General features: G+C 42.3%; 1 protein-coding gene across 2 annotated transcripts in view; it reads left to right on the forward strand.

The window, feature by feature from the left end:
- The window catches only part of ARMC10 (armadillo repeat containing 10), a 40,474-nt gene extending 28,312 nt beyond the window's left edge, over positions 1 to 12,162 (forward strand). Inside the window, exons 5-6 of one of the 2 annotated variants that reach the window (XM_029617150.1) lie at positions 1,235 to 1,306; positions 2,844 to 12,162. In XM_029617150.1, the coding sequence (XP_029473010.1) occupies positions 1,235 to 1,306; positions 2,844 to 3,104 (333 nt within the window). In that variant the 3' untranslated portion in view covers positions 3,105 to 12,162. The remainder of the gene's footprint in view (positions 1 to 1,234; positions 1,307 to 2,843) is intronic. The other variant, XM_029617151.1, reaches the window with a different exon arrangement.
- Positions 12,163 to 14,413: the final 2,251 nt, after the last annotated feature.

Here is a 14,413-nt window from a genome sequence, read left to right on the forward strand (position 1 = left end):
TCCTTGGGGCAAGCATCTTGAGGGCAGGACTATCAGGGTTCCTCCCAGTTTAGGGGTGGCTTGGGTACATCCTGTGTATCTGGACTGGTCTGGTAAGGACGATAAGAAGGTAAAATTGTTTCTTACTTTCTATTTTTCTTTCCTTGAGTCCTGTCAGACCAGTATAGAACCCGTTCTTGGTCCTATAATCTACTGATTTATATATATTTTTACAGAACATAACTAGATGTGGTTCTGAAGTGTTGAGACCCTTTTAGTAATGAGTTTACCAAAGATTTTTAAGTTGTTCGGATTTACCCTTGCTCGCAGGGGCAGATTGTTTTGGGAAGGGAATACTGAAAAGCTGCAGGTGGCACAGTCCCTTAAGCAGGCTGCTTCTGCCAAAGCTTTCATTCTCTGTTTCCATCTGCTGGTAGGGGAGAAAAACCCCATCTGTCTGGACTGGTCTGGTAGAACTCAAGGAAAGAAAATTGGCAGACAAAAAACCTAATTTTGCTGTTTCAATGCAAGAGAAAATCAGTGTATAAACTAGGATAGACAAATGTTTAGCCAGTTCAGTTAGCAGTGAAATTATGTAACTTGTAAGACTACTTAGTCACCTCCACCTTCTGAATTTTAGCAAAAGGAGGGACATTGTTGTGCTGATCCTTTTCAAAGCCTCATTCAGGTATCGCCCTGCTACATGGAGAACCATGAATACAACCTGGATAACTAGGGAGTGGACTCTAGGAAGAGAATAGTTGAAGATGTAGAAAATTATTTTGGCACAAAAAGTTAAACCTGCCAACAAATATTTGGGACTCAAATCCAAAAGTTTGTATTGAATCGATTGAGTGGAACTGAAAAAAACAAGATGTCAGATCAAAATAAGGGAAATCTGATCACTTTTTACCTTTCTGTTTTTGTATAATCGTCAGTGAAAGAATGAGGACAGCTGATAAGGGGGAGTTATAGTTATGCGGATCTCTTAGATTTCTGTGTAAACTGATTGAGATGAAGACCCCCATGGCTAGATTGTTTGCAGCAGCATCTTGCTAACATCTCTTGAAGTATGGCCGGATGAGCCTGGATTGTTAGCTGTATGAACTTAACAGTGATTACATCTGAGTGCTGCAGGGACCTGACATTTGACAGCTGCTACAAGCTCCTGTGGCAATGTATCCCCTACTAGAAGAGAGGATCAGCATTTTGCAGCATGTGAAACCTTTGACGAGTACTGTTCCCTTCATTTCAGATTCATGTGCTGAAAGTACTTGTGAATTTGTCAGCAAACCCAGCTATGACAAAAGATCTTCTTAGTGTCCAGGTAAAGTCTTCTGGTATTTCTTAGCTCTTTTTAGAGTACTTGCCAGAGTACAAAAGTACATTTTTATTAACAGGGTGAAATATCTTCATGATAATTAAGTTCAATTTATTCCTACTTACTCTACTAAGTGATATTTTTCACCCACACTTCATACCCCTGGCCCATTTTTTCCTTCCCCCCTGCTCTTCCCTCAAGGCATAAATTTCCTTTCTTGTTATAAGTTAAAGCACTTTTGTTTTAATTGAGCTACCTACGTAGCTTTATACCATTTTTATGTATTTTCTCTCCAATTTATTTTAATTTTGTTGGTTTTACCTCTTTTGTAAACCGTTTTGACAAAAACTCTATTTTTAAAAACGGTATATAAATACTTTTAAATAAATAAATAAAAATTCTGTCATTGGCAGTGATATTTTGATTAACCATTGCTCTGCAATCTTAACAGTGCAGAAGCATTTAGTACTGTGTTTAATAGCACTATATGAAGTGCCATGTTGTCAGATCAGTAGTCCATCAAGCTCAGCATCCCATCTCCATTGAGGGCTAGTCTAGGTCATTTGGAAGTAACTGGCAGATTCCTATAGGAAAGTTTGTTCCATGTTGCTCTCTCCTAGCAGTAAGAAGTAGAAGGACACCAATCTGGCTAATAATTATCAAAATCTTTTTTAAACTCTGGTACTAGTCTTGACCACATTCTTTGGCAATAAATTCCATAGCTTTGATTGTTCACTGGGCAGAGACTGAGGTGGCCATTCTTATGAGGTAGAAGTGAGCTGCAGCACCATACCATATGCCTGTGTGCAACCTATCTGGCCCTCTGCCTACCTCCGTTCCCTGCCATAAATCCTCCCTCACCCCACCCACAGCCACTTGATGTCACCCGGTTCCTCCTGTATGTGCCTTCAGCCCAGCCCTGCCACTTCTCCTTGCAGCAAGCCTACCCCAGCCAATCTGACATAACCCTGGTCCCCTGCTTTCCCTCCTTACGAACTTCAGTTGAATTAACAAAAGAAAATCCTGCGAATTGGTATGTTGCTTAGTATAAGCACTGGAGGGATCTCATTCATTCAGCATGACAGCAAGAAGCAAAGATTTGCCTGTTCTCCATCTGACAATAGATTTTAAATGCCATCATAATTTTGCAGTCCCATCAGAATTATGTAGACAAGTCAGCACAAATACTGTGATTACAAACTGAAAATAATCACTTGATGATTCACAGTATAAAGCATTTTCCTGACTTTTCGTAAAGCTGCAATTCATGAGCCTGATCTAAGTAATACCATTCCAATAAAAGAAAAAAGGTGCAGCCTCTGCAAGCTTAAATGACAGATAATAGCTGGGATAAAGGTTTTGGCATGTGCCCACTTCCCTAGCATGGTAAGTTAGGCTGCAGCCTACTTCCCTGTTAGTAATCACACTTTAACAACTCTACCAGCGCAGGCATCATTCTGTGGGTTTGGGGCAGTTAAAAAAAAAAAAAAATTCAACAGCTAACACTTTTTTTTTTTTTTCTTTTTGAAATGTTATCTTTCAGGCACCTCCATTGCTGATCTTCCTCTTTGACAGCCATACGCACGTGGATGTTCTCCTCCGTGCCCTGACGTTTGTAGCAAACCTGAATGATAACTTGAGAAGCCAACTGAGCTCTGCCGGTCACTGTCAGTACAGTGAAGAGTCCCTTTTTTCTTTATTCTTCGGCGAGTCCGAGTACTCGCAGAGACTTGCATTGTTGCTGCAGCACCCTGATGCAGATGTGAAGAGATGCGTAGCAAGAATCATGACCAAACAAAGTTGAGGCAAGGTTCGGAAGAGCTTGCATAAATGATGGCGACGCCAATTTGATGAAGGACCTGAATATATTTGCACTCCATTATGGATGTAGTCCAGGGAGGAGGAATCAATCACGTTTTTGGCCAAGAACCAAAACAAAGTGGCAAGTGTGATTAGGTGTGTTGCTGTGCCAGGAGGAAGGGGTCCCCATTACAGTAGTCTGGTGTCCTACTGTCCTAGATTCCTCCTGCCAGGAATCATTTTTGGAAAGTGATTATACATTTTGGCCACCTGGAATACCAAACACATTTTCTATCATGTTCCAAAAATTATTGCAATACAAATAGAAATCGGTGGTAAACGGAGAAAATGTCTATTACAGCCATTTCTATAGAGCTCACTTAATATAAGTAGTAGCTGAAAGAAGAAAGTATGGGCCAGCTATTGCAGAAATGATGGAACAGGAGTGGTGGTATTCAGACTACTTCCCTGTAAATTCTTAAAATAATGAAACTACAAGCCTTACCTGTATAATGTAATGTATAAGTTGCATTTTCTGAAACTTCTGTTTTACTGGAACTATGCGTGGATTGATTGGTTTATTCCAAACATTCTTTATTAGCCTAGTTTTGTTTTGTTTTTTTTAAACATTTAAACAAGGAACCTGGCCTTAAAACATTATCATGTCCATTTCCCACCAATAACTTTTCAACCACTCCTCTTTCATTCATATTTCTGCCACAGGTAGAGCATCCTGTGATCCCTGGATCACACTTTTCATATGCCTGTGAGTAAATGGGTCAAATCTCAGGGAGGTCAGAGTACATTGTGATGTCATTAAGCATTTTGAAAGCTGTCCCGTCATTGGTTAGTAGTTATAGCCATCTGCAAAGTTTTATACCAAAGAACTAAATATGAAGGTTAATAAACAATATAAAGTAATAGCTTCTTATTGAACTAACTTAATATATTTCTTGACTGGCTTTTGGGAGTTATACTCCCTTCATCAACCCAAAACAAAATTAATTTGTTATTTTGTATCCTGTTCAGCAGGAGATTCTCTTTGAGCGGTCTATAAATAAATGTTTAAATATATAAGTGAATCATAGATTACATTACAGTGTGAGAGTGATGAGGGATAATAAGGAAACAGAGGCAGCAGACTTTGTCTGATAGGGAGTGAGAAAGCCCATGTTTCTGTTAAGTTTGTTTGTTTTGAAGTCGACTAACATGGCCACCATACTTTGTGCCAAAGAAGGAAACTAGGCATCTTGAAATTTTCATGGGCCTTGTTTACATTTAGGAGTGGTTGTCTAGGGCAGTGATGGCGAACACCAGTCCTCGAGTGCCACAAACAGGCCAGGTTTTCAGGCTATCCACAATGAGGGAGACCTATGCTAGGAAAGCCTGCTTAAAGAGCCAGGTCTTTAGCTTTTTCCTAAAGACCTGGCTCTTTAAGCAATCTTTCCCAGCATAGGTCTCCCAGGTCTTCCGCCCAAACAATCTACATCTTATTATTATTATGTTATTTATTTATTGTATTCTATACCACTTTATATAATGTTATTTCTTGTATCTATTTAATTTTCTTTGCACCTTTTGCACTTTGCCTTGTTAAGCTCCTGTTACTGTTGCTCCCCCCCCCTCCCTGTTCTCTGTATTTCCCTTAGTTCTTTGTAAACCGATATGATGTACCCACGAATGTCGGTATATAAAAGTTGCCAAATAAATATGCATGAGTTTTGCATACAGTGGAGGCAGTGCATGCAAATTTTTCTCATGCATATTCATTGTTGATATCCTGAAAATCTGACCTGTTTGTGGCACTCGAGGACTGGCGTTCGCCATCACTGGGTTAGAACATTTAATTAAGCAGAAACATTCCTGTGATGCTACCTAAGAACCCTCTACCATGGACTCCATACATAATGGTAATTTATTTTTGACAAACCAATCCCCAAAATGACACCAAAACGCGCACAACGAAAATTAAAAAGAATAAATCAATGTAATAAACCATTATACCAAAAAAACGAACAACAAAAACAAAGGAAAAAACCAAAACATCTACTTTTAAAAACAATAATAAATTGCACAAGCCATAGATATATTTCATCAGAACTTGCCAAAATTTATTCAGAAATTTTTGGAGAAAAAAAAAAAGTTTTCACCAGTTTCCTGAATTTCAAATAATTACCTTCCAAGGAAATATCAAGAGGAGGCAAAGATTCCAGAGCACAGGTGCCTGAGATTGGAATACAGATTGCCGGGTGTCCTCTAGATAAATTTCCTTTGGAGAGGGCAACCTAAGACCACCTTTCTGGAATGATCTCAGACATCGTGATGATTGATAAGGAATCAACAAGTTAAACAAATATTCAGAGAGACCCTTAGAGATTGCTTTATGGGCCAAACAAAGTATTTTGAACAGAATTTGTCAACATAGAGGAAGCCAATGTAGGTTTTGAGAACAGGAGAGATATGGTCAAATTTAGATAAAGTTTTAATGATCCTAGCTGAAGTGGTCTATAACTGTAATCTTTTTAATTTAATTACTGTAATTCTTTGTATTTAGGAATTACTGAATCAATTTTACTAATGCACAAGAGAGCAAGGTAAGATCAGATATGTGCAAATAAGATTTTAATCGACAAATTATTCGAAGGTGAAGAAAATTGACTTAGAAAGTGTAGAGACCTGTATAAGGCACTTTATTTCCCTGTACCTAACTATAATTAGACAATAACATTATTCTTTCATGCCTCTGGAAGTTTTTATAAAGATTAGATGCTCAGTACATGCTGACAAGCCATTCATCCCCACAGGTGGCCACATACATGTTTTTGCAGAAAGAAGTTAAACAGACCTTGATTAGACTGTGGTTTCCATGTGTGACTTATGACCCATGTGGATCAACAAGTGAAGCCTCATTTGGTAAATAAAGAGTAATGCACAGGACAACAAGGCTGCTGCTATTTGCTATAGTAAAATATAAACTGTCAATTTTATTTGTGATTTGATTGGCAAACTTCCCTGTTAAGTGTTCCAAGAATAAAACTAGGAGAAAAATGTTAAATATTTTGGGACAGTATTTTCCAACCTGTTCAATGCACATCTACATTCACAAAAATATAGTGTGGCACACCGAATTCCAAGGGCAGGCAATGCAGACATGGAAAGGACTTGTATTGTTAAAAGAAGAGCTAGAGAAGCACTGAAAGCCTCACCAGTCCCTTTTCCAGATTTTAAAATTAACGGAGAGGGTGTTGAGACAGACAACTTTTAATTATGGACCAGTTCCCTCTATATACAAGTGCAGGAGAAGGGAGAAGTCAGCGTGATAAAGGCAGCCGGTTCAGTTACTTACCTTGGCTGCTGCATGTGGCTAGCAGAGCACCTCACTGCTTCTGCTCTGAACACTCAGTGAGTCGAGTCCCCCACCAGGGCAAACAGGAAAAGCAGGGCTGAAAGCCCTGCGCTGAAGCCTCTGTCACCTCCAGACCACCAAAAGCTTATGTACAACTGAATATAACTGTTAGAAAAATTTTACGACGACAAGCAGAAAAACACAGTCTTTCGGCATCGACGAGGAAGGTCTCTGGACTGATCTGTGGTATTACAGGAACGAAAATTAGCAGGTAAAAACCAATTTTCCTTTCATGTACATACCCAGATCAGTCCAGACAAGTAGGATGTACCCAAGCACCCCTAAACTGGGCAGGAACCCGAAAAGGATTAATGACCTCCATATATCGCAAGAGAATCCAACACACGTCAAAAGATGTAATTCCCTCTCCCGCGGGGAATCTTCAGACCACTCCGGGAAGGCTGGAAGATCCACCGTCTGATTAACAGGAAAAGAGGAACCACCTTCAGCAAAAAGGAGGGGATCGTTCACAATGTGACCCCATCATTAGAAATGTGTAAAAAAGTGTCCCAGCAGGAGAGAGCCTGCAACTCCGAAACCCTATGGGCAGAACAAATCGGCACCAGAAACACCGACTTCAACGTGAGATTCTTCAGCGTCTCGCATCTCAAAGGCTCAAAGGGCACACCACAGAGCACTCGCAGAACCAAGTTTAGGCTCCATTCCGGACACAACTTCTGAACCGGCGGTCGCAAATGCTTTACCCCTTTCAGAAACTGAACTACATCTGGGTGCGAGGCCACAGACCTACCCCGCAACTTGCCCTTACAGGAACCCAAGGCTGAAACCTGAACGCAGAGTTATAGGCCAAGCCCTTTGACAAACCCTCCTGTAAGAAGGCTAAAATCTGAGAACGTTCATCTTTAGGGGATCCAACCACCGTGGAAGGTACCACGACTCAAAAACCCTCAGACCCGGATATAACACTTGCGATGTAGGAGACCTCTGGGCCTGGAAAAGGATAGAAATAACTGCATCCAAATAACACTTCAATCGCAGACGCTGCCTCTCAAAAGCCAAGCTGCGAGACAGAATTGATCCTCCCGATTCGAAAATACGGGTCCTTGACGAAGCAGGCATGGTAGATGGTCCAGCCTGCGAGGTTCCTCTACCACGAGATGAACCAGATCTGCAAACCACGGGCATCACAGTCACTCTGGTGCCCCCAGAACCACAGGCCCTGGGTGAGACTCTATGCGTCTCAGAACGCACCTGACCAGTGGCCATAGGGGAAACACGTACAGACGTATCCCAGATGGCCAAGGACACACCAGAGCATCCAGGCCCACTGCGCCGACCTCTCTTCTGCGACTGACAAATCTCGTCTTTTCATTGGCTCGAGTCGCCATGAGATCAACTGTGGAACACCCACCTGGCACAGATGCGATCTCAAGCTTCCAGGGACAATTCCCATTCCCCCGGATCCAACTTGTCTCCTGGGGAAATCCCCCTGCAAGTTGTCCACACCTGCGACAGGGGAGGCTGCTATTCCCTCGAGATGAATCTCCGCCCAGACAAACAGTTGCCAGGCTTCCAGAGCCACTGCATGACTTTGTCCCTCCTTGCCTGTTGATGTATGCCACTGTCGTCGTATTGTCCGATAACACCCGAACCATCCTAGGGAAGAGAGACTTTCAGAGTTTGATGAACCACCCTTGTTTCCAGACAATTGATAGACCAGGAACTTTCCAACTCCAACCAAAGCCCTTGGGCCATCCTCCCCAGGTACACAGCTCCCCAGCCCCTGAGACTGGCATCCATGGTTAGCACCACCCAGTCCGGGATTTCCAGATCGGGCCGCGAAAGCCACTACGACAGACTGGACCTGGAATTTTGTGGAAGCAGCAAAGGAAGATATTCCTCCGACACGGGATTCCAGCTGGACAAAAGCACATTCTGTAACGGTCTCATGTGTGCGAAGTCCCACGGAACCAAGCCCAATATGGAAGTCATGGACCCCAGGATCTGTAAATAATCCCAGGCTGTCGGCCCTGACTATCTCAACATGTCTCACCTGTACTTGCAACTTTGTCAACCTGTCCAGAGTGAGAAACACTCTACCCTTCTGGGTATCGAACACCCCCCCCAGATACTCCGTCTGGGTCGGCACTAGGTGACTCTTTGCCATATTGGTCATCCAACCCAAACAACCACAGGGTGTCCAACACTCGCTGAAGTGACCGCACACACTCCTCCTCCGTCTTTCAATGAACAAGCCAATCATCCAGATATGGATGAACCAAAATCCCTTTCTGCTGAAGGGTGGCTGTCACTACCACCAACATCTTCGTGAAGGTGTATGGCACTGTGGCCAAGCGAAAGGGAAGAGCTTGAAACTGGAAGTGCCATCCCAACACCATGAACCAAAGAAACCTTTGATGGTCCTTTCGAATGGGAATATGTAGATAGGCTTCCGTCAGATCCAGGGACACTAAAAACTCACCTTTGCAGACTGCAGCAGTCACTGTTCACAATGCCTCCATTCAAAAACAAGGAACTTTCAGGGTCCTGTTGACCTTCTGTAAATCGAGGATTGCCGAAAGATTCCTTCCTTTTTGGGCACCACAAAATAAATGGAATTCCTGCCCCATCCCTGCTCTTCCCACAGGACAGGAGCTATGGCAATTAGCTGCAAAAGCCTCTGCAGAGTTCCCCACACCGCCTGTAGCTTGCTCTGAGAGGCCACGTGGGATTCTAGAAAGGCTTCCCTGTTGGGGGCGTGAAAATTCTAAAGCGTAACTCATGCACTACCTCCAGCACCCAGTGGTCCAAGGTAATCTTGACCCACTCTTTGTAAAAGCTGGACAATCTGCTCCCTACCACTTCTATGGAGGAATGGGTGATGTTGGCTTCATTATGAGGACTTCCCCCCCCCCCCCCCCCCCCCACCGGCCCCTTGGCCAGCACTATCCCTGGAATATCTGTGGGAGCCTCGAAAGGACTGCTGCCATCCAGCAGACTGCTTTGCACCCACACCAGAGGAGGACTTCCTGGCCGCCTCTTTCCTGGTGGTCTCTTTATCCTCTATCCTATTTCCTTTTGGACTCCCCCAAAGTCTTCATCAGCTGATCCAAATCCTCCCCAAAAAGTTTTCCCTTGAAAGGAAGATTACACAACTGTTCCTTGGCCCACATATCAGCCGACTAATTCCGCAGCCACAAAAGCTTGCGAGCCACTACTTCTGAGACCATGCTTCTGGCCGAAGTGCGCATCAAGCATGCCGACTGGAAAGCACGAACGTCTCCAGCGGAGGCTTACTCCGAATTTTTGCACCCACCATGAACAAGCCCTTTGCATCATGCTGCCACAAATTGCAGCTCGGAGACTCAAAGCAGAGACTTCGAACATCCGCTTCAACTGAACCTCCAACTTGTGGTCCTGCAAGTCCTTCAGAGCGGCCACCCCTGTACCAGTATGGTCGTCTTCTTGGTCACCACTGAAACCGTCGCATCTAACTTTGGCACCCATAGGAGCTTCAAGGGCTTCTCCATCAGAGGATATAGTTTAGCCATGGCCCGGCCAACCTTAAGACCCACTTCCGGAAAATCCCATTCCCGGTTCACCAATTTGCAAATCTTCTTAGGCAAAGGAAAGGCACTAGGAGGGGCCCGCAGTCCATCCAGAACTGGATTCATGCCCTTATTATCCAACTCCTTCTGAGACACTTTAACCCCCAGTTCCTGCAACACCTAAGGAATAAGGGGTCACGTCCTGTCCATATCTGGAGCTGCCTCCTACAACTCTGGGTCCTCCTGCAAATCATCGGAATCACCCAGATCCCTGGGATCAGCCTCCGTACCTGCCAGAGGGCATCACCTTAGGATGTTTAGAAGCCCGACAACTCTGTCTCTCCTTAGGACGCTTAGACCCTAATTCCTTCCTTGCCAGGAAGACCTTATGGAGAAGTAAAACAAACTGTCAAGAAATCATCAGGATCTGCAGTCCCTTACCCCCTGACTCCCCCACCCCCTCCTGTTCCTCCTGCACAACAGGCAACAGAGGAGGAGCAGCATCCATGGTGTGTCTGGCTGCCACTAGCCCCTGTCTGCAATCTCCAGCGGGACAAGATGCTCCCAGGGCTCACAACCGCAGCACCTGATGATTGGAAGGCCTTTTTCCCCTAAGGTCACACCCAATGAAGTCTCTTCTCCCCCTGCCCCACAAGCAGTGCAGAGAGATCGGCTATTGAGTAGCATTGACCAAACACCGCAGGCCTTACAGACTAGATGCAGCATGCTGAAAACCCCGGCAGGCCACACACATGGCATACTGAAGAAAATTTGGGCCTGGTGGCACACGGGAGAAGGCGCGAAAGAAAACGCCTCTTTGCAAACAGAGGTCCGGGGTGTTGGTGGCAAGAGCGGCGCAGAAGAAAACATTCAAATCACACCCACGGTTAGAAAACAGTCCCACCGCTAGAAATCGGCTTGCCTGAAAATTCTCTCAAATCTCTGGGTCCCCGGCAAGAAGTGAGGAAGGCAATCCCCTGAATCCAACCCTCCTGAAACTCCGACAGCTCCCGCTGTCCCTGGCTTACTCCAAACAGAGTAAAGGCACAAAACCAGGGAACTTTCTTGACAAATAGGTGAATCTTCAGGCGGGGTCCTTGGAAGTCCTGAGGGAGCCAGTCCCCTGGCTATCAGCACCTCCGGCCAACCAAGGACAAGCTCCAGCCAAAGGTTTCCAAGTCCCCAGTCACCCCGCTCCACCTGAGGGATGGTCCACAAAGGAGCTAATACTTCAGGGAGCTAACTACTCTAAATTTCCACTTCTAAAATTTTTCTTTACAGTCTGCTGGTTTACACCTCTACCATCTGCTGGAGACAGAAAAATGCTAAGGGTCTGCAGGAGGCACTCTCAGTTAAGTAGCAGTGCCTCAAAAGTTTTGTTCTCTGCCTCCAGCTGCTGGTAGGGATGCATAAACCACTTCTCTGGACTGATCTGTGGTATTACAGGAATGAAAATTAGCAGGTAAGAACCAATTTTCCTGTAACTTTCCTGTGGCACACCTGATCAAGGCTGAAGGCATACCAGTTGGGAAACACTATTCTGGGAGAATTGTTTTGAAAAGGAAACAGCAAATCTGTAAAAATGTTTATTGTGAAACTGACAAGGTAAGTAATCTTCAGGACAAAGTTTATTAAACACATTATAAAAATATTTATGCACACTGTAGGCCAAGATAAGCTCTTATACCGTGAGGATAGACCAGCAAACATATGCATAACTGTGTGTCAACTAGAATAATTGTACAGTGCTGTGAGTGGCTTTTTTTTTTTTTTAACAATAGGGCAATTGATAAATGTTAACAAATAAATAGAAAAGTGAATATACATAACTTGTTTGTATTCATTTCTATAAGTGTTTTACCTAGCAGGAAAACAAACCTTGACTGTGGTTTTCATGATTTTCCCTTTGAGTTATACCTGCAGCCTTATTGGGCCTATTTTTGTGCCTTGCTTTTTGAGACTAAGCAGTTCCTCTCTCTGAACATCTCTGCTGACCGTTCGCATTTTTGTGTTTACATTTATCTACTCATATGCTTTGGACACAGTAAGTTATTAATGGCACCAGCACGCTCATCGCAATGCATAAATGCATTTCAGCTAAAAAAAAAAAAAAAAAAAATGCCTTTTTAACTTTTGACAAACTGCAGTGGCATATTATGATACTTGTTTACAGTATGGTATTGCCATGTGATATCAGTTCCTTTTGATGCTGTTCTATGTGCTCAGCTTATATTTGGTTCCATCTTCAGCGATCTTGGTGACTTTCTGTCTCATATCGTGTCCTGCTATGTAACAATAATTGTTTTGGTATTTATCTTGATACATAAACTAATCAGAAAAAAAATACATTTATTACATGTGATAAATCGCTTTTCTGGATATAAAATCAAAGCACTATCCAGTAAAACATTTTACAGTATACAATCAATTTAGCAGAATGAATACAATTACATATCAACTTTAAAAATAATTATATAATAAAATGATACAAATAAACCTATAAAACAATCCTAAAACAGCATATGAGGAGAAAAAAAAAGCTAATTGTCATCTCTTAAAAGGCTAAAAAAATAAAAATCTGTAAGTAGGCTTAAAATTAATTGGGAAACTTCAAATGTCAACTGCTAGGAAAGAGCCAGGTTTCTAACCCCTTTCTAAATTTGAGCAGATCCTTCTCCATATGCAATCTATTGGGAGATTGTACCATGTACTTGGAACAAAGTGGGAATTGCACATTTCCCATGTGTGTTCCATACCCATTTCTTTGGGAGATGGCAGTTCTTGCTGTAAAGGGACCAAGAACTTTGCTAGAAAAGGTGAGGTGCTCCATCGAAGGGCTTTAAATTAAGACAGCAAATCTTGAATATGATACAGCTACTAATTGGAAGCCAGTGTAGTTCCTGTAGGAGTGGTGAGAGCTGGTCGTGTTTCTTCTGTCCTTGTCACAAGACAGTGACTGAGGTGTGCAGCAGAATTTATAGATTCATAGGAATCTGACAATAATTGCAGTGTGTGACTGCTTCTGCTCTGGGCCCTGGAAATGGGCTGAGGCCACCATCTCATTTCACATAACTACGGGAGCTGGAATTGGAATTTGAACCAGTGAGCATTCCCCTGCTCCATCTAGTTCCTGTCACACGCTAATCGATTGTAGTTATTAGTCTGTTCTCAATATGTCATTGTTGATCCTGGCAGTGTGTATTTCTATGATTTAATAAACTTTGTCCTAAAAGCTTTTTTAATAGCATGTTTCCCTTTCCATTTGATCCTTGTGATGATTTCAGGCTTCATTATTTTTTTTTTCTTCAGAATTTGTTTTGAGACAGTTCCCCAGATTTTAGAATGGTTCTAGAAGGGGACCAGACCTTTTTACAGCACAAGAAAGAGAGAGTGAAAATTAGTACAATTAAATACAATACATTTATTTCAAAGAAAACTGAGACAAGACCATTCTAAAACTGTGTATTTAATGATACAATGAAGGTGCCTTTTTCAGGCAGTGTGCTGTATGTGACATGAAAGGTACTGATGTAGAGAACAAGCTATGGCCTTCTTTATATCACATTAAAGGAATTAACAAAAACCTGCAAGAAAGAGTGTATGTGCGTTTCAGAATCTCATTACATTATAGAGATACACATTTCCACAACTAACAGTCCAAAAATTAAGACATGGTTCTCCATGGCCAGAAAAAGCTCTAGAATCCTGGGCTACTACCCCAGTTGCTGTCAATGCCTCATTCCTGCTCCAGCGTGGTGTTGGAGAAGAGACTTACTTAGTGTACAGACAGATGTATCCAAAACTAGCTAAGAAATGAATGAAAAGGACATACAAGTTAGATATTTAATCCTAAATAATTGGACAAAGTTACTAAATTCACTATTGTCATGCTGTAATCTAAAAATGCTATTAATGTCTAAATAGAACTGGATAATTTACCTGCTTAGAATGGTTATAATAAGATTTTGGTGACCACTTTAAATTTGTGTCTTGTTGATTACTCAAAGATTCTATGAAATAAATAAACCAGACCATACATTTATTTGGTTAATTTGATATGCAATCATGCATTTCACTTTGGCGATAACCCAATGATCTTATTCAAGGATTAGGAACAGACCAAGGTCCTCCACACCATATGCAGAAACTTCCTATTTAAATGAAAAATAAAATTCCTATTTAATTTCATATACTGGTTTTGATATACATTAATTTCCTACTTAAATTGAAAGTGAAGTTAATTAAAACTACACCGTTCAAACAGTATACTTGGATGGTCACTCCTCCTTTCCGGTCTTATATGCATTTTACTAATTTAGTTACATAATGATACAACCCATTAAATTATAAACTTTTAGAAAAAAAATTTAAGTTATTTAGTAGTCATTGTGCCCAGTT

This window comes from Rhinatrema bivittatum, chromosome 9, assembly GCF_901001135.1.
Source record: "Rhinatrema bivittatum chromosome 9, aRhiBiv1.1, whole genome shotgun sequence".
Lineage (NCBI taxonomy): Eukaryota > Metazoa > Chordata > Amphibia > Gymnophiona > Rhinatrematidae > Rhinatrema > Rhinatrema bivittatum.